The 27,417-nt window shown below is 52.4% G+C and overlaps 2 protein-coding genes across 7 annotated transcripts in view; one reads left to right on the forward strand and one right to left on the reverse strand.

Moving 5' to 3' along the window:
- Window positions 1-8,529, reverse strand: part of UBE2D2 (ubiquitin conjugating enzyme E2 D2) — a 32,477-nt gene extending 23,948 nt beyond the window's left edge. The window contains exon 1 of one of the 4 annotated variants that reach the window (XM_069772441.1): window positions 8,116-8,214. In XM_069772441.1, the coding sequence (XP_069628542.1) occupies window positions 8,116-8,199 (84 nt within the window). In that variant the 5' untranslated portion in view covers window positions 8,200-8,214. Of the gene's footprint in view, window positions 1-5,126; window positions 5,154-6,888; window positions 7,213-8,115 lie in introns of those variants that run through there. The other 3 variants (XM_069772442.1, XM_069772445.1, XM_069772444.1) reach the window with 3 other exon arrangements.
- STING1 (stimulator of interferon response cGAMP interactor 1) lies at window positions 6,121-25,727 on the forward strand. Of its 3 annotated transcripts, XM_069772439.1 has the most exons (9): window positions 6,121-6,465; window positions 14,634-18,634; window positions 19,396-19,789; window positions 20,124-20,368; window positions 20,979-21,159; window positions 22,110-22,218; window positions 22,376-22,614; window positions 24,201-24,387; window positions 25,246-25,727. In XM_069772439.1, the coding sequence occupies exons 3-9, from the start codon at window positions 19,427-19,429 to the stop codon at window positions 25,434-25,436; spliced, it is 1,515 nt and encodes a 504-aa protein (XP_069628540.1). In that variant the 5' UTR covers window positions 6,121-6,465; window positions 14,634-18,634; window positions 19,396-19,426; the 3' UTR covers window positions 25,437-25,727. The 3 variants fall into 3 exon arrangements, with proteins under 3 accessions (XP_069628540.1, XP_069628539.1, XP_069628541.1); XM_069772438.1 differs by lacking the exon at window positions 14,634-18,634; XM_069772440.1 differs by lacking the exons at window positions 6,121-6,465; window positions 14,634-18,634 and having other exon boundaries at window positions 19,659-19,789; window positions 20,062-20,368.
- The last annotated feature ends 1,690 nt before the right edge of the window (window positions 25,728-27,417 follow it).

Genomic DNA, 27,417 nt, shown 5'->3' on the forward strand with positions numbered 1-27,417 from the left:
GTCGCCTCTGCACACCAGAGAGGGTAACGCGTTACCGGATTTCCCAGCAGGGCACAGATGATCGCTTTAACACATCATTCTCCTCAAGCTGCCAGCATGCTAGAAAGACTCCCACTACTCACTTGTCAGACCTGCAAGGCCAAGTTTAAAAACAGGAATGGTAGCTACATACAGCTGCATTTATCCAGGTACAAATGGAGAGGAGCATCCACTGCTGCAGCACAGTACCAAGCTTTTGCATCTGTCTGAGAGGTTACTTTGCCTTTTGAAGGCTCCTGTGCTGTTTCCAAGGTACTGCTAGCACAACACCAAACCTAGCAAGGTCTTTGCTTCCAGATGTTGCTGAGGGAGACTCTTGAGAACCAGCTGGTTTGTAACTCAGAACAAATGACTCTGGAGTTCACATAAAACTGGAACTCATAATACATGGAGGATTCAATTACAGTTTGGTATCATCTACAAACCAGCCACTACTGCATATATCAGATCCTAAGCTGCAAGGCCTGCTGTATTTCCCTGTGATCTGGGAAGGCTTGCTGGTCAATGATCAAGTCTGAGCTTGACAATGCTGATTTTAAACCAAAACCTGAAGAAAGCCGTAGCTGGTAATCCATTTGAGACAGTTTCCGATCCTTAAGCACATGCAGAAGGTTTTGCTTTAGGAACTTAAAAGTGAAAACTCAAGCTGCCTTTAGAGGAAATTTCCATTGTAGTTACTCAGCTCCCAGGAGGCTACCTCACCATGAACTGCCTTCTAGCTGGAAAGCCCACTTACAGAACTTTCTGCCATCTCCCCTACAGCAAAACACCCCTGGGGTTGGGCCAACTGCTGCAGATCATACCATTAACTTGACCCATCTTACAGTTAAAAGTATTAATTAGTTGCTCAGCAAAAATGAGGATGTGGAAGCATGGCACAAAGCAAAGCAAGGTTCAAGGTGTCTTGCCCAAAGGCCAAGTTGAATGAAACTACTACCATTACATCCATGAACTAGATATCCTAAAAGCTACAGAACTCACACAAGAAACTGACATTTAGGCTCCAAAAGCAGATTTAATTGTGTTCCCAAGTTCCCAACAAAACAAACACCTCCCTACTCAGGAGTTCCAGGAAAGCATTTTAAGGAAGATGGAGTGCACTGATGCCACAGATCCCCTAGCTCCGCTGCCCAAGTCATGAAAGGCATTAGCTGCCAGGGGGGCCTCAGGGCACACAGGAAAGCCAGTGCCACAAGTCCCACTCAGACCCATGCTACCCTCCTCCCGTTAGTCTACCTCCCAGCAGCTAGTACACTGCACTTAAAGTGCATCTTGATCAAGGAGTTCACGAACTGCACAATAAGTTTTTAAAGCACTATCAAACACAAGTGCTTTAAGTCTTACCTTAAAGTTTAACCCTGCACATATTTCAAGTTACAATTAGTTTTAATTGTAAACTCCAAAGACCTTTGTAAGAGCAGTTCAAATGTATTCCTCTAGACAATAATTCCCTCCACAGCCTAACATGTTCCTGGTAGAAACTGTCCTGGCCAGAAGATCAGTTTTAAGGATTAAGTTAATGCTAATACAGACTTTAGTAAGAATAACCAACATAACCAGCAACATCAAGCCGCCAATTAAGCGAATAAAAAGCCAGCATCCTTTAGCAGTCAATTCCAGCAATTTTAATAAACCTTAGTATACAGTAGGGTTCCCCAAATACACTCCAACACACTAGATGTATGCCTCCAAACAGTCAAAGATTATCCAAAGTCCTTTTAGCTTGGACTCCATGGTCTTTCCTTCCTACTACAGTTTGAGCTGTTTTCAAACTGTAATTTACTCAGAGACCACATCATTAGCTTGATTATAAGCATGATTTTTGCTTCAGGTTGCTGCTGTGAAACAAGCTTTTAACCCAACTTTAGCAAGTTTGTATGCCTGAAGCCCCTGCATCCTTCTGTGACAGGCAGTCTAGGGCTATGTTACAAAATTGTGATTCATCTAACCAAAAAGGAACTTTCAGCCACTTAGCCATGAATTGTTAGAAGCTTTCAAGAGAGCACCACCAAGCACTATGGAATCAGGGCTCCCAAGTCAACTCGACAGCACTCTGCCTTACCTCAGTAGCAGGACCACAGTGCAGACAAGCAGCTGCCAGCTACCTGCAGAGGTCCGATGCAGACGTTAGTTTGGGCAAGAACCTGCTGCACATTCCTTGCGCCAGGAAGGTTCTACCTTTACTGGTCGCTGGAGGTACTGTGTAGGGTGAGGTGTAAGAGCCTACATCCACCACGCATTTCACTCAGCTCTGCTCTCTACTTGCCAAGCAGTCCCTCTGTACAAGGTGGTGCTCACACACGCACACCAAGGCCAGATCACCAACTCCCTACAGCACCCATAGGTGCTCTCCTGGTCTCCAGGACTTTTGTGATTCCAGAGTATCTATCTGCCATTCTAAGGCTACTACCCCTATTAACAGAAGCACTTTAATCTTCAGAAAGATTTTAATCCTTTCCCTTTGACAGAATCTGCTTTTTCAATGTTTGAAATGGCTCAGATCCACTGACTTTTGCAGAGTCTTGTAAGAAGTCAAAGTTAGAAGACAAGCAGTTAAGTGAGTAGCATGAGAAGAGTCAAACTGCATGAAATACAGGAATAACCAAGGTACAGGTTATAAACAAGCTCCAATGTAACTGTCACACTTCATTTTTTTAAATTTTTTTTTTTTTTTAAGCCTGAACAGCAAGAAAACCAAAGCAATGTATAACTTCCTCCTGGTGTAGAATGCCTAGTTAACTAACAGAAGCTTAACCAGTATTCTTTGTACTAGCAACACACCAGATATTTAACACAGATGGGCTGTGCTGGCAGCTCCACGAACGCAGCAAGAGGCCTTAATGGAAGAAACAAGTTGTTCCCACTGGCTGCTGTAAAGCAGAACTGGTAGCACAGAATTAACACAAAGTTTGCTCAGCACAGGTAGCACAGGTACAACTCCGTGAACAGTAACATTGTTCAACTAGCCAATTAATCTAACGCACCCCATCTGCAGGTAGTGTTCATTTCAGCAGAAGAGATACTGAAACATCTTGGGAGGTCAAGCAGCTCTGGACTGCAGGCAAGCCCATTGTCTTCTGCAGCTGAACAGGGACATCACTATGGAATATACAGTTTAGTTCTGCAAAGCATTACCTGTTTTGGGGGCCTCTACATTATAAGCAGTAATAACCCACCACTCCTGTGCTGTAAGAAAATGTTTTACTTCAGCAGGGCTGAAGCACAGCTTCTGATTTCCCCCTTCCCCTCACTGTAGGGTCCATCAAGCAGTTCATATGGGGGAATCCGTAAAAAACAATGAACTAACCTTTTACTTGCTCTCCCCTTCAAAGAGCTCCAAACACTGCCCTAGTTACTCAGTTAGAGGTAACACATTTCCTCAAGATAAGCAACACAGATAGGGATGCAGCTGAATCCCAAGTGCGTTGGCTTAAACATTAAAATGGAAGCAATTCATTGTGGTCCTCCAGTATCACTCCCATCCTACCCCTGGATATCTCCACATTGCATTTCTTATAAAATATACCCACGATAAAATAGATCATCGTTATATATATAAAAGGAACGATGAAGTTGTTATACTTGTTATCACCACACTTCACGCGGACTCTGGCTAGCATCGCTGCTTACATCCCAAACATTTCTCACAAGAAAAAAAAGAGTTCCAAGTTTTAGACCTGCAAGCCAGTAAGCACCTAAGCAAGAATTAAACACACCACTGCCTGAAAGACTGCAGTGAATAACACAAGCAGCAATCTGATAGCAGGTCGCAAGTCTGAGATCTTTCGGAGCATCTACTTAAAGAACAGCTGCTGCTTCGTGCAGACACACCAGCCGGGCTTGAGTCCCTGGGCAACCCCAAGAGCAACCGTGCCACCAGAGACACACTGGGACGGACCATGCAGGTTCTTGCACCACCTCCTGCGCCAGCCACAACACTACTTATCCAGCTCCAAGAAACCTTCTTGTTCTGCCCCTTCCAGCCCAGGAGTTCAACATGCAAGAGGCCATTTCAGGTAACATGGCTGACACTGTATCAAAGGTTTACTCTTGAGGTTTTCTGCTTGTTTCCAAGTTCCCATCCCTGTATTATCCAAAGACACAAAAATTTTGGAGAAAACCTCATTGTCTGTGGTCGAGCATAAAACCCCAAGTGCCAAGCAAAAGAACCTGTGGCAAGACTGAGACCTGAACACTGATATATTGAGACTGATAGTACCCTCTAAAAATCCCTAAGCAGCAGCTTTCCTTCCCATCACTTCCTTGTACTCAAGTCTGCTGGGATTACTTCTACTTGATCCACATTCTGCAGGTTTTATTGCCACAAGGGGCAACAGCAAAGGTCAGAAACTTCCTGTTCCCCTCATTATCCTGACAGGATCGGTCACTACACATAAGATACCACTACTTTTCCCAGAGACCAGAACAAAAACAAGATGATGATATGAACACTCTCCACGGGGTTTAAAATAGCTGGTGTGTGAACAACCAGTGATTATTACTTAATTAGTTAAGCAAGACAACCATGGTTAACTCAATTTGCGAAGTGCTCCTTTCTAGTCTGTACCTTAACTCCCATCTAACTTTTAAAGCACCTGGACTGCTAGAACAAGCAGTTTTATTTCCCTTCATGTACTTTGTTTGTTGGAAATGTTGCCTACAACCCCATCACCTTCCCTCTCCTCAACAGCCACCATACTTACTCCACTGAAACACTTGGTTCTTTACAGAGCTCAATATACACCAGTGGTTTGGTGATGCTCTCACTACTTCCCGAGGCTTTAAAGACTCTTAACCTTACACAGTCCCCATTATCCCTCAGGATTCTTGATCTTTGAAAAGCAACACGAAGAATCAGTCCACAAGCACCCAATGTTAACAAAGACTCAACGCGTTTGGCCTCTCTCCTGTTAAAAACTATGGACTAGAAACAGAAACACGCTGAGAGAATGTCGAACCCTGAACTTCAGCACGCACTAAACTACAATAAAGCAGCTTTCCCTGCTTCCCAAGTCACCTGATAGAAGATATACCCTCCCCACAAAAGCCCTGCACTACCTGTGCGTGCCCCCCGCAGTCACATTTACCCTGTTCAGCATTCGCTGCCACGTCTCCTAGATCTATTCTGGCAGCAGGCATACAACACGCTCCCAAGGAGGAAGCGCTCTTTCAAAACACCTGCGAGCCCACAAACGCACTGTCGAACAGTCTTCACGGAGTATTGAGTATCGCTAAAGTAAGTGACAGAATGTTGCAGACAAGCGATACTCAGCTGGAGCGCAACTTCCTTATGTAACCCGCTACCGTACACTTATCTGGAAATTTCAATAAAGTTACACTCAAAATCCTTCCCTTTCAAGCTCTACCTATTCCATGAGCATATGTAAGCCTTCAAGCTCTCTTCAATTTTCTTCTCCACCTTAGCTTTAATTTGACCAGTATGACACACGCAGCTTCACAAAAACTTCCAAGATAACCTACAATCAAAGCAAAGGTGTTAACACATAAGCCAAGTCTGATGCTACATACTTAACAAAACAGAGCTAGCAAACTGATCTTAACTATTAGGTAGCAGGTTCACATCTGGTCCTAGACAAAATTGATATTTACATAGTATTCGAGACCAGAAACCCTATGGGAGGACTAGCTTCTACACCTGAACCTTGCATGGAGACTCCAAACTGAAGCTACACATTTTGTGGAGAAAAGGATATAAATTGCCTGCCTGACTCACCAAGGCAATAAAAGCATACTTCAATAATCCCCTCTTTTTTCCTTTTCCTAGTAAAGGATACTAGGGTGATCAAGCCAAGTATGGTTTTAAGACTGCAGGGGATTGAGCAGCAGTGTTTTCCTAAAAGCCTAGGACACCAAGTGTGGTGCACCTCCTGCTCCAGGAAGAGAAGGCACCTCGCATGCCTTTACTAGATGACTCAGGTTGTGGAACAGCACTGGCTCCATTACAACAATAAATCAGGCTATTCTGACTAGCTGAACGTGACAACTTTACTGTGCTTAGAGCTTCAGCATCCAACACCGAGATCGTCGCTCCTTGAGGAAGCAGAAGAGCCTTTCACCTCGAAGCTCCCGAAGGAGCTACGCCAAAACTTGCCGGGCAGGCTGGCAGCGTTTCGCTGCTCCGGGCGCCTTCTCCCAAGCGCGGCGGCCCCCGCTCCGGCGCGGGGTTCCTCTCTGCCCCCACCCCACGCGTGTCCACTCCCACGCCCCGAGCGATTCCGGAGGGCGAAGAGCAGCCCCCCGAAACTACAACAGCTGCCGGCGGCTGCTGCTGCCCGCCCGCGGCCGGGCCCCGGCGCCGGCGCCCCCTCGCGGCCCCAGGGGCCCGGGCTCCGGGGGCCACGTTGCTTCGGAGGGACCCGGCCACCACCGAGACCACCGCCGGCCTCGGCCTCCTCCCGGCCGCGGGTAACGGCCCCCCAACCCCGGGGAGGGGAGGGGGGGGAGGAACGAACAAAAGCGGCCCGCCAGGACGGGCCGGACCCCGCTCCGGCAGCCGCGGCCCGGCCCGCGCCGCCGAGGGCCACCGGGGAACTTCTCCTCCCTTCCCACCTCCCCGGGCCCGGCTGCCGTCTACTCCTGACGGCGGGGCCGCAAGCGCGGCCGGGGAAAAGCGCCCGGAACCTTCCCCCCCCGCCCCAGCCCCAGCCGAGGCGGGCACCGGAGGGACCCCGCGCCGCCGGGGCAGGGCCCGGCCCGGCCTTCCCAACCCCCCCACAAGCCCGGCCCGGGGCGGCGGCGGCCTACCCGGGTTATGTAAGGCGAGCGCTAGGCCGGGGCGGGCGGGCGCGGGGCCGGGCCCGGCGCGGCGGGGCCCTGCCCTGCCCTTACCTTGTGGATTCTCTTCAGCGCCATTGTGTGCGCGAAGGCGGCGAGGAGGGGCGGGCGGGCGGGGAGGGGGCAGCCCGCGGGGACTATTTTCCGAGGGGGAGGGGGGGAGGAGGAGCGCGGAGGTGGCGGCGGCGCGGAAGGAGGGGGGGAGGGGAAGGGGGGAGGGGAAGGAGAGAGAGAAGGGGGGGAGGGAGGGAGGGGAAGGGGGCCCCCCCAGAAGGCAGCGGCGGAGGGGAGGGGGGGCGGCGGCGGGGCCTGCGGGCGGGCCGGCCTGGCGCGCTGCTCCCCTGGCGGCGCCGCGGGGCTGGAGCTGGCTGCCGCTGCCGCAGCTCCTACCGCATCCCTCCGCCGCCTCTTTATGCGCTGGCGCCTCCTGCCGGCCTTCCGCGTATCACTCCGCCGCGGCTCTCCTGCCGCCCGCCGCGCTCCGCCGCTGCCGGGTGGCGGGCGGTTGGTGGAGCGGAGGCGGCCGCCGCGGCCGCGGACCGAGACCGGCCGGGAGCGACGGGAGAGACAGGAGGCCGGGGGGGGGGTGTGTGTGACATACGGCGGGGACTATTTGTCCTGCGGCCGCCGTGCAGAACTCTCCAGAAGGGGGAGGGGGAGAGCGCGGAAGGATACGGCGGCGCGTGTGACGGAGGATTCTCGCGAGAAGACTGGGCGAGAAGAAGTCCCGGTCGCGCCGCCGCCGTGGGGCCGGTGAGGGCCTGAGGCGCCGCGGGCCGGGGCCGGGCCGGGTCTGAGCCGGTGCCGGAGGCCCGGGCGAGACTGCCCCCCTCCCCCCCCCCCGCCCCGGCAGCTTGGTGGGGAACCGCCGCCGCCCCTGCGGCGCTCCCTGCCCCGGGAGGTGATGGGCTGGCCCCAGGCGCGGGCCCGAGGCCCCTTCCTGGAAGAGGGCCGGGGCCTGCGGGGTACGGGCCGGCGGCGTACCGTCCCCGAGGAGGCAGGGAGGGCATCCGGGACGGGCCGAGGCCCTCCGAGAACGCGTGAAGTGGCACTAAGAGGGATGTTGGTGACATCTAGTAGCTGGCAGGGGCGGCGTGTGGCTCAGCATACCTTCCCTGCGGGTAGCGGCACGGGGCTGGCGCACAGGAATTCATTTTTAGGCCTGGGAGGACAGACGGAGGAAGTACACCAAGTAGATCCCAACGTGGCTGCGTAATAAAGGTTTGAATAGTCAAAAAGGATTGTATTTACATAGCAAAGTACCTCAAATGTCAGGCTTACCGAGCACACCAAAACCACAGTGTAGAGTGAAGAACACGAGGCAAGCAACCAAGGGCTGGGTATCCAGCAGGCCAGTGGCATCATGGAGGGAGGCAAAGGCTCTCCAGCAGAGACATCATCCAGAGCCCTGGTGGCCAGAGATGGAAGAAAAGTTTGTCTCCATCCAGCATACCCATGGACAACACCAATACGAGCAAAAATAGTGATTGTTCTCAGACGACTGAGCAGCTCGTATCACAAAAAGTTGTGCTTTAACCCCAGCCAGCAACTAAGCACCATGCAGCCGCTCACTCCCCTCCCTCACAGTGGGATGGGGGAGAGAATCAGAAGGGTAAAAGTGAGAAAACTTGTGGGCTGAGATAAAGACAGTTTAATAAGTAAAGCAAAAGCTATGCGCGCAAGCAGAGCAAACAAGGAATTCATTCACCACTTCCCATGGGCAGGCAGGTGTTCAGCCATCTCCAGGAAAGCAGGGCTCCATCACACGTAACAGTGACTTGGGAAGAAAAGCACCATCACTCCCAATGTCCCCCCCCCTTCCTTCTTCCCCCAGCTTTATATACTGAGCATGACGTCATATGGTCTGGAATATCCCTTTGGTCTATTAGGGTCAGCTGTCCCAGCTGTGTCTCCTCCCAACTTCTTGTGCACCCCCAGCCCCCTCGCTGGTGGGGTGGGGTGAGAGGCAGAAGAGGCCTTGACTCTGTAAGCACTGCTCAGCAATAACGGAAACATCCCTGTGTTATCAACTGTTTTCAGCACAAATCCAAAACATAGCCCCATACCAGCTACAGTGAAGAAGATTAACTCTATCCCAGCCAAAACCAGCACAAAAGTTCATCAAATAATCCCTCTGATGGCTGCCAACAAGCTGAAGGGTTCTGCGCAGCTTCAGCAAACTTCTGAGCCCCGTAACCACGTCCTGTTTGTGTAACTGCACAATCAAAGCATGAATGGGCAATCACTGTAAACAGCCAGCTCAAACAAAAGGGCAACTTCCCTTCAGGTCTGAATCATCAGAAACTGAGCAAACGGGGCTGGGAACAGGACACTGCTTGTGTGTGACAAGGACTTTGTGCACACATTCAAACAAGGTAGCTCTGCTGGGGAGTTCAGCCTAACAACCAAACTGCCTGCATGTACACAAACCCATGGGGCATCTTTAATAGTAACACATTTTAAAATTACATCGAATTGGAGTCTTCCCTGTTGGTCCTGCTTCTCTTCCCCATGCCGGCTTTGGGTCATTAATTGGGACTGGATGTGGTGGCTGGTGCCTTATGCTGTCTGGAGCCTTCCAAGCTGGCAGTCCTGCTACCGAGTCAAGTAAGAAAAATGCCAAGAGCACTTTTAATCAGGGTTGGAAGTTGTAAGACTTTCCAAGAAGGTACCAGGTTTTGTTCCTTTACAGGAAAGCCTGGTTTCCTATGGATTTCTCTCTTGTGTAGCTAACATTTTTAGTGAATTATACTACAATTTTCTGTTGTTGCCCGTCTTCTCACCTAGTACTGCAACAGGGTTGTTTTCCACTGCTCTTGTCAATCCCACACCTCCTATGCATCTCTTGGCAAAGAGGGATGAAAGGCTTAAACAGGAAACTTTAGAGGTAAATAAAATACTCAACTCCAAGCAGCAAGCAGTAGCTCTGGGCTTGGAGCTCAGCTCCAAAACTTCCCCTGGGGTCAGACTGTCCCTTTGCTAAAGCACCCTTCTGCCAGCTGGTCCCTGTAGCCGGCAGAGCTACCCACGGGATTAATTCACCTGCTGCTTTTGAACAGGCAAGGTTTGGAAACCTCATACTACTTCTGATGTGTTGGTGATGACGAACTCATGCCTGCTCCTCCCAAAACGCCTGCTCCTTCCTCCTGCCCGCATAGCTGCTGCTCAGGGTGGGAGTGAGGATGTCAGGGTAGCGCTAGCCCTGGCCTCTCACGAGCCTGGGGACTGCTGCCTCTCAGTGATAGCTGTGGTCTGTTCTCATGCTGACTTTGCTGCCAGCCTTTCTGCAACAATTCAAGATTTCTGGTGGCTTTAGCATAGGGTGTGTTTTGAATTAATTTCTCTTTCCTCCTCTACATTTAGTATGGAGAAAATAAATCACAGATTCATAAAAATGGTTTTCTGGGTTGGGTTTTTTTTTCAACTTCTTTGGTTCATTTTGTGGCTTCTTGCTCTTTTCCCTCTTTCTGTTGCCTTTTGGGTTGCTGGACACCCCTCAATTGCAGAAGAGCAGACAACAATCCTGCGCCGGCTCATTGCTCTGTCAAGCCCAGCACAACGGAGTCTGCTGTCCTTCCTTGCCACACCAGTCTCCACCAGCATGGGGAGCTGGAAATGCTCAAATACTAATCCCAAGTAGTCCTGGCCCTTAAGGCTCCCCCCAGTTCTGGGGCAGAGGCGAAACTGCTTTTCTTCCAACGTTTTCTGCTTTCCTCTCTTATTGCCCAGCCAACATCTGATCCCGGTCAGGCAGTCTGATCCCACCTACTAGAAGGGACTTTGCAGATTCCTCTTTACTAGGAGATGCTCCCTTCATCCCAGAGAGCAGTACAGCCACAGTAGCTTTGCCCCTCACTCAAATTTGGCCCATCTCTTGACAGGGCAAACATCATGTCTGGAACTGCAGTCATACCGGTGACTGCTGGGGGGACAAAAGGCTTCAGGAAGCAACCTTCTCATGTTTCTGGGGCAGTTTTCAAAATACCTTCAAGTCACAGCCTCTAAGGACTTCACTTCTCAGAGGTCTCCATGTCAGCCAAGATTAAAGTAATCTTTTTCCAGTATTCTCAGGAAAAGTGTTGGATTTTGTCCCCAAACTGGAAAATTATTTTTGGCTCACAGTAGCAACAGAAACAGTCCGGATTGCTACTTTTCTTTGTCAAGCTTTGAAAAGTCCTCTCTGAGTAGTAAAGCATTGTAAAACTCAATCCAGAGAATAAACAATTTTGAAAATAAAAAGAGAGAGGAAAATACTTTTGTTGTGGTTTTAGTGCCAGGGATAACTATGATCTGCTGTTTCTTACCAGATGGACATGAACTTCTCTAAGAGATAAGAAATGGAAGTAGAAAAGTCATTTTCATCATAGTTATTCATGAGGTCAGTCCCCTTAGAATTGCTGAAAGGCAAATCTCAATTGCAGCTTCTGCCATTTGGCCTGTAGCTGTGAACAGATAGATGTTAACTTGGTGTAGGCTGCAGGGAACTGAAGACTGGGATGTGTCTTATCCAGAAGGTATTTTCCTCAAGATTCCCAGTTAGATCTCTGTCTGATGTGGCAATAGACTAAACGCTTTCCACTGGAGCTCGGACATGCCTAAAAATGCCATGAGATGCAAAAAAGATCAGGCACAAATAAACATTAACCTAAGATCACAGGGAGCAGAGCCAGAAAATACCTGGCCCTGTTGAGCTTGAGGTCAGGATTTCTCCTCAGGATTTTCACCCCCTCACCCTATGGTTTTCATGTCCTTTGCATTCTCTTTTCCTTTGCTTTCTCTCTTTGCTGAGGTTTGTTGGTTAGATTTCCCTTTCGTGGTCCTGTCTGCAGCACTTTCTCACTGCCTGTCTCCCTGCTGTCTCTTGATTTCTACTTTCTCTTGTTAGGACTTCCTTATCTCACCTGCTGCCTTTCTCCCTTGCTTCTCTTCTACCTCGCCTGTGACTTTTGCAGGTGTCCTTCTGCAGGTTTCAGTCTCTTCCCACCCCTGCCCGAACATTAAGACAGCGGGATTGACCCATGTGTGCTTTTCTGTATCCCACATTGGATCGTATCCTAGTCCTCTTCTCCAAAAGGGTGAGTTCTGGTCACCAGCACCAGAGAAGATGCTTTGGGCTGCATCTGCTGTGAAAATTGACGGCTGGTCCCCATCCACAGCAGCCCCTTATGCAGAGAAAGCGTTGCTTGTTAGGCAGATGCTGTCTCCCTGCAGGGGTTGCTGCTGGCCCCTCACACAGCACCCTGTCACGGCACTTTAGGAGGCATTCCACCTGCAGCTTTCTGCCTTCTCTCTCAGGGACAGACCTGGTCCTGCAGACCCAGGGCACTGTGAGGTACTGTGGTCTCTCATCCCAGGACCACCGCTGTGGTCTGATCTTCTGTTCCAAAGAGAAGCAGCGAGTGATCTGTCTATGCCTGCAAACATCATCCCATGCCAACATCACCCACTACAAGACAGCAGATTGTCACTGGAGGAGTTAGTCGAGTCCTGCCTTATCCTCAGATGACTCTTGCCTCCATGTGCCTTTCCTTCACCATCTTCCTCTGGTCAACTCTGCTAAACAGGGTCAGGCTGCAGTACTGTATTAGGGAAAAAAACCCTAGACATGCTTAGGCAAAGGCACAAAAATTGAAAAGAGTACAAACTTCCCAGCCTAGCTGGCTAAATCTGCTTTTTCTAGGCTTTGGTAACCAGCGAGGCCTTTGTTAGACAGTGAAAAAAATACATGGAATCACTCCCATATTAGTTTTGAAATCCGCAAATGAGTCTTACTATAAAATGATTGGACTCCTTTCAAGATTGTTCTCCAAGTCAAACCTGAAAACAGAAGCTTAGGAACAGTCAGGGAGCCCTGTTTATGGTGATATATGGCAGGAAGGTGAAACTGGCCGCCTGAGCCCAACAGATGTGCCCTCTGTCACCCACTGAGGCAACACAGCAGCAAGGTCTCTGCTAATCTGTCCTGTGGCACCAGCTATCCCAGGCTTGAACATGACCAAAAGATTGCCAGGTATAGGAACATAGAAGATAGGATTTCTTATAACACATCATTATAAACTCTTCCAGTCTAGCATGCTGCCACAGAAAAACCTGGGAACTTAAGCTTCAGAGAAAGGCAAAGAACAAACTGAAACAACCACAAAGGAAAATCCACAAGTTACCACCACCACCTTGTCCACAAGAAAATTTCCAGCAGGCGATGCATTGCTCTGGGCTGAAGGTGTCATAACTGTAAATCTCATAAATATATATATATAAAATCTATAAATCTCAAAATAACTGGCACTTTCCCTGTTGTCGCAGAAGAGGCATGGTGCCCATCTCTAGCTCTCTCAGGACTCTGGATATCCTGGACCTGTTGCAACAAGCTGCTTCTAGCAGGACATAACCCTTCCCTTTGTGTATTATTATGCATCGTAGTCTCTGGCATTGGAGGCAGAAGATATAAATTCACAATTGGATTTAAATGATCTAACTACAAACTGTTGCTGAAAGAAGCAGTCCTGCCCCTCCCCCCCCCCAAGCAAACAGCTAGCTGTTTTCTGACACCCAGTTGTGCTTAAGTTGGATCACCTGATCTAAAAGTAATTTCTACTTTCACCCAGCATTACTTGGCATCTAGGGCTGTGAGCTGATCTGGTTCTCTTTGAAATCACTCATGCCAACAGGCTGGAAACGGGCTGGAGGAAGCCCCCCAGAAGTGGACAAAACCATCTCTGTCACTGGCAGCATTGCCTGAAAATTCATGCAATGCAAAGAGGAGCACTGAGGAACTTCCTCAGTTGCATTTCAGGCTGCTTGGGGGTGTCCCAGAGAAGGTTCCCATCAGCAGCCACCAAACCTGCTATCCACCAGCAGTCTGGTTTGTGAAAACAAAGCCAGCAGCCGAGCCCTGGAGTCCCCTAATGCTGAGCCCACCTCCTCTGCCTGCAGCACACACACATGCACCCGGGACTGTTCCCAGACCTGAGCCATGTTCCCCCTCATCAGCTCTTCCAGGTCTGACATCTCTTCCTTGAGGTACACTTCTTTCCTTCCTTTCTCATTGCCCCCCGTTAGCTTTTATTGTGCCTTTTTCCATACTCTGTCTCTGTTTGGGCCTCCTTAGCCCCTCACCACATTGTCATCCGCCCTCCTGAAGCTGCCCATCAGCAGCAGGCTCTGCTGGGGCTTGCAGAGCATCTCCTCCCTGCCTTCTCATCCCTCTTTGACTGTCTGGGTTAACAGATGCCCAAAGTAGCTGCTAGAGCTCCTTACACAGATCCAGCATTTTTCTCTGCTTACAGAGGTGTGTAGAGGGGCTGGATTTGCAGAGGGACCCCGGCAGCAGAAGTCCAGGAGTGGCCAAACAAGTTGGAAGGTCTTTAACAAACCCCACGGTGTCATGTGGCCCTGCTCCAAAGGGATTTTCCATTTCTAGAGCCCTTTGCCATGTGCTGAATGAATCAAATCCAGGATTGTCACAATTTTAAAACCTAAATAAAACTAACTTTTAAAGTGAATTGCTCTTGTTCTCAGTTAAATGTGTTTAAAACTAAGTTAGTCCAAGAAACACTGAAAACTTTTATTTAAATAAAGCAGGGTTGTGGGTTTTGGGTTTTTTATTTTAAACTTAATCGATTTTTCTACAAGAAAAAAAGGTATTAACGGAAATTTCAGTGTAAAAAGATCCAAACCTGAAGAAAGTATTGCCAGGTTTTACAGATGCAAAAAGCTCATCTTGCTGTTTTGCTGATGTGGTTTTCTTTTTTGATATTTACCACGCCATCTTCTCTCAAACACTGATTTTTCTTTTGTAGGCTTTTGCTGGTTTTGGTGCAAACATGGATGTAGCTCACAGCACAGCCCCACAAGCAGCTCTGAGCGTGGGGGGAATCTCAGCCTGCCACTGCCACCATGTGGGATGCAGGAGACAAACTTGAATACCAAGACTTCGCTTGACCAAGATGGTCAAAAGCTCAAGATCAGATTCATCCTCTCCAACTCCCCTTCTCTAGGTGCATGTTTCTGGAGCAAACAATCCCAGAGTCTTGCCTCTCTTCAAGCTTGGAGCCATGCCGATCTCAGCAGGAGCCTGGGGGGATAGGCATCAGAGGCAGGAAATAAAGGAATAGGGGTAGACCCAGATTTTCTAGCTCAGTCCCAGGCTGGGAAGCTGCTAAGCTCAGCCAGCATTGCAGAGCTCTCCATGGGATATTGACGACAGTGACAGGGCAGTCATGGAATGGTTAAACATAGTCAAAGAGAAACAACATGAGCTTTTCAGGCAGAAATCCAGGCCGTGCTGACAGCTATAGGCAGGTCCTGAATTGTTCATTCCCATGCTCTCAGCTTGCTAAAAACCTTCTGAGCAGTTTGGGCTTCCATGGGTATTTGAGTGAGCATCCCAGCCATGCTAGTCAGCCTGCTTGTATCTCCATCCTTTGCCATAGTAAATCAGAAACTTCCATGTTATGCCCTGGGTCTACCTGTCTGTGCTGTGGGGACGGGCTCCTATAAATCTCTCCTTTCTGGCCATGAGAGCGCCAATAAATCTCCCTTGGATGCATGTCCTGACCAAGAATGCAACAATAAATTTCCTGTAAGTGGTGGAGAGAGGAGGAACAAGGAAAGAAATAGGATATTCATGCATGTCATTGCATCTGCTTGCATGGGAAAAGAAAGCCTGGCATCCCCTCTCTGGTAGTCAGGTTCTGGCTCCATTTTCCACCCAGCCATTGCCTCTTGCTCCAACCCCATGGGCTGCCCCCCTGCATGCCCGCTGCCCTCCCAGAGGTCCCCACTCACCCCTGCGCCTCCTCACCTCCATACAGCATCTCCCCGCCATGGCTGCCTCCTTCTGCGTGGGAGCTCACAGAGGAGATCACCAGGAGCTACAAGCACAGTTCCCACGCTGCTCCCTGCCACCTTCAATTCCCTGAAGTACTTTTTTCAGGGAGACAATCTCCCTCCATACCACATGCTCACCTTCTCCTCTCTTCGTGCCCAAGTTGTTTTATTCTCCTTTCATCCTCCCTGGCTGTATGAACGGCAGCCTTCTAGGGTCAGCTGCCAGGTCTTCTTCTGTGCCTTTATAGCACTTTCCCAGGGGGACCTGGCCTCACTTGGGGTTTCTGTGCTGCCCTGTTACACAGGACAATCCCAGCAAGGCTGCAAGCCTGCTGCTGCAGAGGAAGGAGGAATACCATCACTGAATAGCAGGTTCAGGCAAGGAGCACTGTTTTGCTCGAGGTCTCTCGCCCAGTTCGGGAGATGCTCTGTCAGCTCCTGTGGCTCCCCAGTCATGGGATCCTGTCTTTGTGAAGGCTGTCCCCTCCCTTGCTGCAGAGGTGGGAGTCAGGATGCATTAGGGCAAGACCAGCTTTCCAGGGATCCCTGGGGCTGCAGCACTGACCAACCACCCGCTGTCAGCAAGCTTTTGGTGGCTCCATCCCCAAAGCCAGATTTGCCTGTCCTGCAGGCTGGAAGATACCTATAAAAAAAACCGCAAAAGCAACCAAAAGGCATGCGTGTACACAGCCATTTATTCTGTAGTAGTTTTACTTCTCAGCTCAGCCCAGTCGGGTCCCCAGGGGACACGTGGTAGGAGGCCAGAGGAGACGCGGACAGCCACTTCCCTTTCCGCAGTCTCGGTGCCAGGGTGACTGGTGACAAAGGGCAGGAAAGTACGTGAATGTTAGAGGACAGAGGGCAAGAGTACACCTGTGTGTGAGTGGAGGGGTCCCAGTGGGAGCCCCCAGGGGTCTGTGCTGAGACCTGGGCAGCTTAACACATGTGACCTGGAAGAGTCAGAACTGGAAGGGACCTGGAGGAGCTATTCAAAGCATTTTGACCAGTAGAAACCAGCTTCTTTTTGAAGAACAACTGAGTATCTGAGATGCTCCAGCCTGGGAAAGAAATGACTGCCAGCACAAGAACAGTGGCACCCCAAACAACGCTAGCCTGTGACAGCTTCAAAACAGGCAAAAATGACTTCTCCACCCAATGTGTAACTGGGGACTCAGTGCCACAGGACACTGCAGGTGCAGACAGTTTACAGAGGATCAAAAGAAGACTGCATAAATCACAGACTGATCCACTGAAGTTTATTAAATGGATAAAAACTTTCTCTTAGGCAGGAAGTTCTGGTGCCACAAAGGAAGGAAGAACCTTAATGGATAAGGGATGTGCAGCACTCAGAGCAGCCCCACAATCCAGGGATGGAGGGATGGTCCATGCTGCTGTCAGGATTTGAGCTCATCATTGCTGAGGAGTCACAGCCTGGGGTCAGGGCAAGGCAAAGGATCTCCCAAGCTGGGCACGTCCCTGGAAAGGCGTCCCATCTCCACATGAACTTTGTGAGTGAAGTTCAGGGCCCTGCATAATCTGGAGACAGAGGGGACAATTACAAATCCTTTGGCCAGAACACCTCCCTGGCTCCCCTGACTGTCACCTCTTTTGTCCTGCATCGAAACTGCTTTGCTGAATGACTGAGAGACAACATGCTTGAGAGCTGGAGGAAGCAGGTCACCTGCTTCCACAGGATTTTACCCAGCACACAGATGGCTCCTCACTGCATCAGAGAGACTGATCCAGTTCACACAACCCAGCGCAACACAGAATACTGCACCTTATTTTGCTAGGGCAGGCAGCAAAGCAAGACCTGTCAGTGTGCAGGGCTCTGAGGGTACGCTGGTGGTGCAATTGCAGCACTAAAAACACCAACTGCAGCACTTTTTAGCCAAGGAATCAAAGCCACTGTTATTAACCAGCCTGGCATCTGAACCCCATCCCTGCAGGCATCCCCAGTGTAAAGCTGTCACTGGGCAGCCTGCCTTTCGGCTGAAGCCAGCAGCTCTACCGGACAACAGCACATGGGCAGGACAACAGCACATGATGCAAAAAAATCAGGAGTAAGCAAGCACTGCTGCAGTGCCCATCCTGCAGCAGGAGCAGACTCCGTTATGTCTGCTGCCTGCCTGCTCACCAGGAGCAATCCTTTACCCAGGAGACACCAGGGAAAGAACCATGTTTCTGGGCTGGCTTTTGGTTGGGGGCATGCCACGTGCATCCAGTACCTGCTCCTACCCACCTTCAGTCTCGCACAGGGCCAGTGGCCAGGCCCAGCTCCTGGGTTAATCCAACTTATACCTAAGGCGCCTTGTACAGAGCAGCCAGTGGGTCTCCAGAGGTCAGGGTAGACTTCAAGAAAATTCACAGCATCTGGCTACCTGCAAGGGATCCTACCTCCTATCGCTACAGCATTTTTACGTTCTTTTTCCAGGTTATTACAAGTTCTCAGACATTTCACCGAGACTTTTCCCTGTCTGAACCAAGTCCTGGCTACAGCTGTCCACTCCGCCTGTGGCCATTGGGATCTCAGGAGAGGCTGATCCCTTCCCCAGACCCAACCAGTACATAAAGGCCCTTCTAGAAACCAGCCCGTGTTGTGTTACAGGCCAGCTCAGCTTTTTTGGATGCTCCCAAGGGTGGAAGTTGTCTTTCCCTGCCTTTGCAAGCACCTTTGCCGCCACAGCGGACAGCTTCGTTCTTGCTGTGTTTGGACAGTGATTAAACTATGGATGGTTTGGACCACAAGCTCCTACATCTCTGCCCAGGCGTATATAAATAGAACAGCTACTCAGAGGGATGCTGTAGGGTCCTTCGGGTGCCCAGAAAGGTGAGGCAGAGCAGGTTGCAGAGGCCAAGAACAGGCACCCAGATAACACCCAGCTGTGGAGCTGCCCTGCCCCTGGCCCATCTCCACTCACAGCAGCACAACAGCAGTGTGGAAACCAGCAAGCCCAGGCTGGAGTGGGAGGTTAGTGCTGCTCTGGGTCTCTCTCAAGGTTGTTGGAGTCTGTTTCGCTGGTACCTTAGAAACCCCAGCAAACCCGCTTTACAGCGCATCTGACCTGTGTTCCTAGCCTGGGGAGGGCTTGTGGATATAGCCAACGTGTTGTTTTTCAGCACAAAGGTTGGCTAAAACGTCAAGTAAATCACTTCCTCCTCCTGTGCTGGGTTGTCCCTGCCACTGGGGCTTCACTCACCAGCTCCAGCTGGCTCTAGCAGTGTGGTGGAGGAGGCTGCCTTGCTCCCCAGCCCTCTTCTTGTGGGTCCCTGAGCAGCCGGGTGGCTCTCCTGCCCATGGAGCCTGACCTTATGCTTTCAGTTCTACCTTCAGCACCTTCAGCTAACACCTGTAATATTTCTGTCTCTTTCACTTCTGCTCTGAGCCAGCATTTGGGCTACTCTGGGTCTGTGGTCACTAGGACCAGGGACCTGAGAGGCTTGAGGGCCTTACTGGCCAGCAAAAGCCCGGCTACAGGAAGCCCCTGCTGTGTTGCCAGTGCCTGCGGACACTGCCTCCTGCGCCAGCATGTCCTGGAGCTGCATGGGGTGGGGGGATCCAGGGTGCTGTGAGTCACCCACTCTACTAGAAGGAATTTGCTTCTGTTTCACCCCTGGAAACATGCTGCACTTAATAAATTCAATCTTTGAAACCTGCTGCACTTAATAAATTCAATCTTTGAAATCTGCTGCACTTAATGAATTAAATCTCAATTTCCTTCCTCATTCCAGCTCAGTTCAGCCCCACAAAGACCTGACAGTTATGTTGGGGCTTTCCAGAGGTGTAAGCTCATGGATGGCGAAACCTGCGACATCCACCCAGCACTGCCAAGTGCCTGGATTTCCCGTGGACGGGGAAACCTCACGAGTAACCTGCGTGGGAGGGCTCTGGTGCTTTCTGCAAGCTGCCTGCAGCCTCGGTAGCTCCTTTCATTTTCATTTTTCTTGGTGCTGGGAACTGCGCAGCTCCACCCGTGGCACCAGAAGCCTGTACAGTCCAGAGGCTCCGGGTCTCTGTCTGCGGCCCAAAAAGAGCTGTGGCTGCCCAGGCTGGAGCACAGAACCCATTAGCCCCAGTGCAGGAAAACCCAGGCAGCGTCTGGCGTCGTGGCTGGTAACTGCTCCGGTGAGTGCGGCAAGAGGAGTGAGGGATGGCCCCACGGCTGCGGAGCAGGGAGGGCTGGCATGGAGTGGGCATCAATGTGGGAGTGACTTTATCTTGCTGAGCCCATCTGGGCACGGGCGGCAGTCCCAAGGTGGCCTGGGCAGCACGCAAGGGAACCTCCCCAGAAGCGGCTGCGTTTCAGCAGCGTGCAAAGGGCGGGCTCCGTTCCGTGCTTTGGGGCGCTCACTGAGCGCTGGATGTGCATCTGTCTCCCCTTTCTCCGCTCCCCACAGGGCTGCTGCGGGCACTGGGTACAACACTTGCTGCTGACCGCCCCCCCGCCACTCTGCCGCAGATGTCTCAGGAATCGCGGCGGCCGAGCCACCCCACCGCCTCGCTCATCCCCCAGGCCCGTGGAGGGCGAGCGCAGCGTGCCGTGTACCTGCTCCTGGCTCTGTGCGCTGCAGTGCTGTACCTCGCCGGGGAGCCCCTCGTGCCCACCGCCCGCAGCCTCGCCGACCACTTGGCAGTCCTGCAGATCGGGGCGCTGCTCAAGGGAACCTGCTACCTCGCAGAGGAGGTCTTCCACCTCCAATCCAGGTGAGCCAGCATGGGGGTGGCTGTCTCCTGGGTGCCTGGGACCACTCTGGGGGCAAGAGTGTAGTAGCCTACGGGATTTGTGGGGGGATCTGCTCCTTGCCTCTACTCTCACGCATGCCCTCTGTGGAAGTGCTGTGCTGTGCCCTGGAAGCACACGCTGCTCTCCACCAGCCTCCTGCATCTCTCATCTCTTCCCCCCTCTCCTGCCTGCCCAGCTCACCCACATGTCTGTGGACCTCTCCTCCTCTCCGTGGTGGCTCCCTCGTGTGCCCTTTCCTGGGGACAGATCTCGGCCCCCAGCCTTTCCCCACCACCCAGTGCTGGAGGGCAGGGGGTCTATTGGAGATAGTCTCCCCTGGCTGTCCAAGGTGACATTGCACCTGCTCCCCTCTGAGACCCACGGGTGCTGCAAGAGACCCAAGCACTCTCCTGGCTGGGGGCAGCCGGGGTGCACTTAGCAGGGTCCCACAGGGCTCTCTGGCTCCATACTGCTCTAGAAGGCCAGTGGCACTGGCAGGGAGGTGGGAGCATCCCCTGGCCAGTGTCCCGTGGGCTACAGATGGCGGGTGGATGGCCGCCAGCCTGTCTCCTGTCTCCCTCTCCCACCCAGGCACCGTGGCAGCTTCTGGAGGGCCCTGAGCGCCTGCTTCCCCCTGCACTGGCACGGGCCCATGCTGCTTGTTTGTGGCTCAGCCTACGTGGCTCTTCACGATGGAGATGGGCAGCCACTCGGCCTCCACCTCAGCCTGGCCAGCTTGTGCCAGCTCCTCGTCCTTGCTCTGGGGCTCCAAGTAAGGCACCGACACCTCTCGCCTGGCCAGCTTCCCAGGGAGCACTTCAGCCCTAAGCAGTCGTAGGGGCACGTGGCCCAGCTCTGTGTGGCCCCTCGCACGTACAGCCCACCCGCACGCAGCCCCACAGCGGGAGAAATGCTGTCCCCCACAGCAGGAGAAATGCTCTCGTTAGCTCAGCCCTGAGGAGCCGATTTCTGAGGCGCCATACTGCCGTGCCTGTCGGCAGGAGGGCCAGGCTGCCTTTTAATGAGCACAGCCGCCCTGGGGCGCTGGCAGCAGCCCTGTCACAGCCAGAGCCCCGCTGACACAAAAAAAAAGGGTATTTTAAAATCTGTCAGTCAAGCTGGAGCTTGAGGGGAAAGGGTTGCCTGTGTGGTCTCCAAAGGGTTAATTATCAGGCGTGCTGTGGGTGGCAGAGCCAAGCTCCAGGTAACTCTGCAGCATTGGGAGGGCTCTGCTTTACCCCAGCAGACCTGGAAGGGGAGAGGGGTCACACAGGTTACAGAAAGGTGCTTTGGGGAGGGCAGCCATTAGGTGCCTGTGGGGACTGAACACCCATTTCCACCTAAATGAACACACAGAGCTGGCGGGGACCACCGATGGCCCTGGAAATCCCACCATCAGGTGCTGGGCTGTCTCCATCCGCATGCTTGAAGCACTGGGCAGATGCACAAGTTGCGCTGGGACACAGGATCCCAATGGAGGGTACAGCCAGAAAAGTGCCCGGCTCACCCCACCATCAGCGTCCTCATCTGTAGGGGCTGTATGGGCCATCAAGGGCTCTTGGCCCTGCTGCCCAACATGGTGGTGGAAGGGGGCAGCAAGGCTGCTCACTGTCCAGATCTCTTTGGAGAGGGTGGCTGCTCTCCGGTCCCTGTAGAGATGTTGCAGAAGAGCCCAGGTGGCTGCTTTCCTCACTGCTGCTCTGTCTTTCCTTCCCTCCACAGAAGCCCTCAGCAGTGGAAGTTTCTGAGATGTCTGAGAAGTCCAAGCAGAATGTCGCTCATGGGCTTGCCTGGTCTTACTATGTTGGGTACCTAAAACTAGTCCTACCACGTATGTAGCTGTTTCCCTGCATTATCATGCCCACAGATAGAAACAGCTCCTTATAACAATCCTCCCCCTTCTACAGTGTTAGCAGGGAAACGGGGAGCAAGGTAGAAAGCAGCTGTACTCACGCCAGGCACCTCTGCCTGATGCTGTATTCCACCAGGGGTGAAAAAGTCGATGGAGGAATTCAGCAGAGCCAACCCCAACTTGCTGGCATGCAGGGAGACCTGGAAGCTCCACATCTTGGTCCCTCTGAGCTGTGATGTCTGTGATGACCTGGAGAAAGCTGACAGCAATATCCAGTACCTGACAGACCTCACTGAAATCACCCTGACCCGAGCTGGCACTAAAAAAAGGGTCTACAAACACAGCCTCTATGCAATCAGGGATGAAGACAACAAGGTATACTGAGTGCAGTGTTGGGAGAGCAGTTGGCATGCATGAGCCCAAAGGTCCTCCTGGCCCAGAAGTGGCCATAAGGGCAGGACAGTGTCATCTCTCCTATTAGAGAGCTTTTCAGCAGGCTTCTGTGAGATGGAGAGGTCCTGTTCATGCTGGACATCTGCACCCCTTCCTCCCAGCTGCCTCCTCCCAGGCTTAGCCCTTGCAGGGATGTTGGGCTCACTTAACCCCTCCTGGAGTTGATTTAAGTCCAGAAAACAGCTGAAAACTGGGCAGAAAAAAACAGATGTGGGGTACAGAGCTTCAATTCCCATGGGATGAACAAATATTTCCTTTTGTTTTGAAGAGGTGCTTGAAAATGTCTGTGTGAGTCATTATATAATTTGACTCCCATTACCCCAGACACCTCTTTTCCAGGCTGACAAGCCCTAAATCCCTCCATCTCACATTGCATTCATCTCGTTCCACATCTCCAGGCAGATGGGCCTCTGCCTCTGCACCCTTGGAGGAGGGAACACACTGGTCCTGCTGACATGACTGTGGATGGAGACATTGGCAGAGCAATGCTTCTCACCCAGGTCCCCCTAATTTGCCTTTTGATGCTGGCTGAGTGCTGAGCTGCTGCTTTTAAAGCCCTGTCTGCAGGGACCCCAGAGCCTCTTTCCTGGCCCTGCTCCTGGGGAAGCACAGTCAGTGTACTGATGCTGTGTTTCATCTGCCAGTCTCCTGCTGAGTCACTCAGCACCAAGTGAGCTCCAGCAGCTCAGCAGCCTGGACCTGTCCTGACCCGCTGTGTGTTGCCAGTAAAATCTGTCCCTCAGCTTGCTGCCCGGTTGCTGGTGAATGCGTGCATGGCAGTGATGCTAGCTCCCATCCTTGCATCTGCTCCAGGTCACTGTGGCAACTGCCTGCCGAGGCTGGTAGCTCTTCCTGCTACCCTGCATTACCCAGGGATCCCATCCCTCTTCCTTTATTAAACTTTCCAGTTTACCCAGTATAAGACTTACTGGTAACCCTGCTCCTCCTTGGAATTTTTATGGCCTTAACAAATCTCTCCTCATTTGTTTGATCACCCTCCTTCTAGCTGTGCATTCATCTTGCCAGCTAGATCCTCTTCTCTGTTCTCCTACTCCTACTCCCTATCAGGATGCTCAGACTTCCCCTTGTCTAGCAGAAAAGCCACCAAGAAGGTGTGATCAGACACGGGCAAGGGGTGTCTCCATAGGGGACCAAACTCCATGGGGAAAATCACCGCCCAGGCTGCAGCCTGGGAGCACTGACAAAGCCAGTGGCTGCACCCCAGGGCCCTGTGGGAAGGAGGCAGCTCCCCGAGCCCACCCGGCGCACAGGGCATGGCTCTACTTGCCAGGCCAGTTGCTCTTTCCCTGCCCAACACGGGGCAGGGGGACACTGGGGCCAGAACCAGTGTCCCTGTCCCAGTGGTCCAGCACACAGCACCAGTGCAGGGCAGGCTACAAAGCCGCCAAGGGGTCTCAAGGGCTCTGCCCAGTGCCAGGGTCCCCCGGCTGCCCTTTGCCAGGTGCTCCGTCCTCCTGCTCCCGTGTCTTTTCCTTCCATCCCTGCAGCTCTGGCACTGCGCAGTGGAGTATGCCACCCCGCTGCAGTCCCTCTACGCCATGTCCCAGGATGAGTGTGCAGCCTTCAGCCGGGAGGACCGCCTGGAGCAGGCCAAGCTTTTCTACAGGACCTTGGAGGAGATCCTGCAAGGCTCCAAGGAGTGTGCGGGTACCTACCGGCTCATTGTGTACGAGGGTGAGTGAGGAGGAGAAGCTGAGCACCCAGCGTGGTGGCTGTGTTCTCCCAGCCCTTTGAGTGACCTCAGATCAGGGCAAACAAGGGGAAGGAGGCAGGATCTGTGCAGCGCTTGGCTGGTATCCCCACTCACATGGCCGTGGGGGGGGTCCCTGCTGCAGTGGGAGGAAGGGGCTGCCTCTCGACACAGAAGGACTTCTTGCTGTAGGTCTCAGAGAAGCGGGCAGGATACTGGCAGAGCTGGTCCCTTTTGAAGTCCCCAAAGGCATCTGAAACAAGCAGTCTTCCACTGGGGCAGCAAGAACACTCCCTCAAGGATTAAGTGTAACAGTGAGCTTCCAGGGGAAGGAGCAGCTCTCTTCACTGCTGCTGGTCCTGGCCCCAGCAGTGGGACGGGTGTACCAGTGTGGCTCAGTGGCATTCCTCCTGACAGGGGATGGGAAGGAGCAAGACTTTCCCTTCTTCCCATCTTCCTTTCATTTTCCTTCTCCTCACCTCTGCCAGAGCAGCAGGGCTTGAAAACAGCTTCCTGCTTCTTGCTGAAATGAATCTTGTTTTTTTAGGGGAAATTCAGCGCTCTCCCTGATGGGGAGAAGCATTACTATCCAATAAGGTAGTTCCCATCACAAGCACTACTGGGAGTCCAGCACATAGTGCCTGTATTTTACTTTACTTCCTGCACTTTGTGTTTTAACTTCTTTCTTCTGGCATGCTGAAAGGGGGGAAATAAGAACCATATTTTGACTTCTCAGGAAATTCTGCATATTTTGGGGCATCTCCCAGAGACTCTGCTGCCCGCCCAGACCCCTGCCTTGGGCTGGACCAATGAAGGTGGCTTTTGTCTTTCTTCTGTTCCAGAGTCAGGAGAAGCAGAGACCCACTTCTTGTCCAGAGAGATCCTCTGGCACCTCCGGCAGCAGCATCACGAGTACACCGTGTACGAGGGGAACCACCCACACACCCCATCCACGACCCTCAACTCAACAGAGCTCAACCTCCAGATAAGCAAGTCTGACCTGCCGCAGCCTCTGAGAAGTGGCTGCTTCTAAAACACCAGTGCTGCCCAGCCCCACACCACCTCGGGGCTCCAGTCCCCCTTCCCCAAGCCCCCTGCTCTTGCAGCAAGTGCTGCCCGTGGCAGCGATCCCCAACCTCCTGCAGGAACTGCCCACCAAAACCTCCTGTGCATCGTTTTTATTGAAAACAGCTGACTCAAACCACAGTCCTGTGACATGCTTCCCATTTTCTTTGTTATGTATCTCTCATATATTAAGCCGTGGGTGTTTTTTTTTTTAATCTGCTTTGATTTGTGTCATATAAAGCATTTTCCTCTGGGACAAGTTGCATTACCCTGAATCTTGGGCACAATGTGCAGTCTGTCCTTGGGCATCCTGTGGTGTTGGATGGGGCTTTGGAAATCCCAGCCACAAGTGTGTATGTGTGTGCTGGGTCCAACACATCCAGCCAGCATGGCCTGACTAATCTGATGGCTTCTGCAGGCACAAGGAGTATGTGCAGGACATCCAGGGTACCCTCCAGCCTGACGCACCCACTGTGCAGTCACACACGAACAGCCTTGCTTTCTACCCATTTGGGAGGTGGAGTGGAAGAAGAGGAGGTCGAGCCTGGGGAACTCCGACATTCAGTGGTCCCACAGTGCAAGAAACCTCCCTGCTTTTGCTCCATCCGGTAATTTTGTGCTGAGAGCCATCTGTGGTGCCTGCTGATGCCCTTCACGCCCACATTCCTCCCAAGTACTCTGCAGAAGTGTTTCTCCAGCCCCAAAGGACACACCAGATGCCCTGGAGCTCTGGGAAAGGGGTAGGACGCAGTCCTGGGACAACTTGCATGGGGTTTTTGGTGCAAGACATCACATGTTGGGCTGCCCAGCCCTCTGTGTCTGGGGGTGAGGTACCCCCAACAAGCCCAGCAAGCTGGGCCCTCCCTGCCTACTTGGGCCCCATGTGGTCAGGTAGAAGCAGGGCAGAGGACGTGCAGCGGGTCTGCTCAGTGTGGCTCTGAGACAGATGATTTCTCAGCTCTACCCATCTACATGCTCCTCCAGGGTCTGCCTGGAGATGCCTAGGCTGTAAAAGGGGCTGTTCCCAGGCCAGCCCCAATGCCTGCACACCTGCTTAAGGCCACACTTGCTGAAGAGACTCAGCTTGCAAGGGGACGGAGCTCCCAAGGGACTGCCAGCGCCAAGGAAGCAGCTGAGAAATACAGTCCCTGTGGTGGGCTGCTGCCAGGAGCCTTCCCAGCCAAGACAGCAAAATCCCAAAGGTGCCCCGCATGACCTGGGCTGGCCATGGGGCAGGTGAGCCAGCCAGTCCCTCAGGCAACCAAGCACGAGTAACGCAGTGTGGCCAGAGCTGTGTGCCGTGGGGCAGGATGGTGGCCCTGGGGCTTGTTGCTTGCCAGGTTGCCAGAGACCGTGGCAGAGCTTTGCCATGGTGCAGCTTGGCAAAGCCACAGAGCAGGGGCCAGAGCTGTGCACCCACTGCTCCATGCCTCAGTTTCCCCTTTTTCCAAGAGCTGAAGGAGGATCTAGCCAGCCAGTTCTGCCCCTGGGAGGGAAGGGGGGACAGGCGGCAGCTCAGTTGCCTTGTTACCCTCTGATGTTGCAGCATACCTACCCTTTGGTCCCTCCCAACTCCCAGGACTTTGGCAAAAAAATGAGGTCCCTTGAGAGGTCCTAGGTGCTTGCCCTCAGCCTGAACTTCCAGCACCAGGGCCTAGAAACAGCTGTGACCATCCTCTGGACCAGCCATGGAGACTCTGAGGGGAATGCATAGTCCAAGGGCCCACAGGAGATGACCTGGCTGCATGGCTGAGGATGGCGACAAGAGTGCTGTGCCTGGCTCCCTCCTGGCTCCACTCATAGCTTCCTGGGTGGCTTTGCCTGGAGCCAGACACACAAAAGCACCCTAGGAGATGCTACTACCTCTCCTTGTGGATACTGGTGAGGCTCCAGCTAAGTCTGCTTTCCTGCCACTACTTTTCCAATATGGTTAAGGTCCCTCAAGTCCT

The sequence above is a fragment of the Haliaeetus albicilla genome, chromosome 27, assembly GCF_947461875.1.
Source record: "Haliaeetus albicilla chromosome 27, bHalAlb1.1, whole genome shotgun sequence".
In the NCBI taxonomy this organism is placed as follows: Eukaryota; Metazoa; Chordata; class Aves; order Accipitriformes; family Accipitridae; genus Haliaeetus; species Haliaeetus albicilla.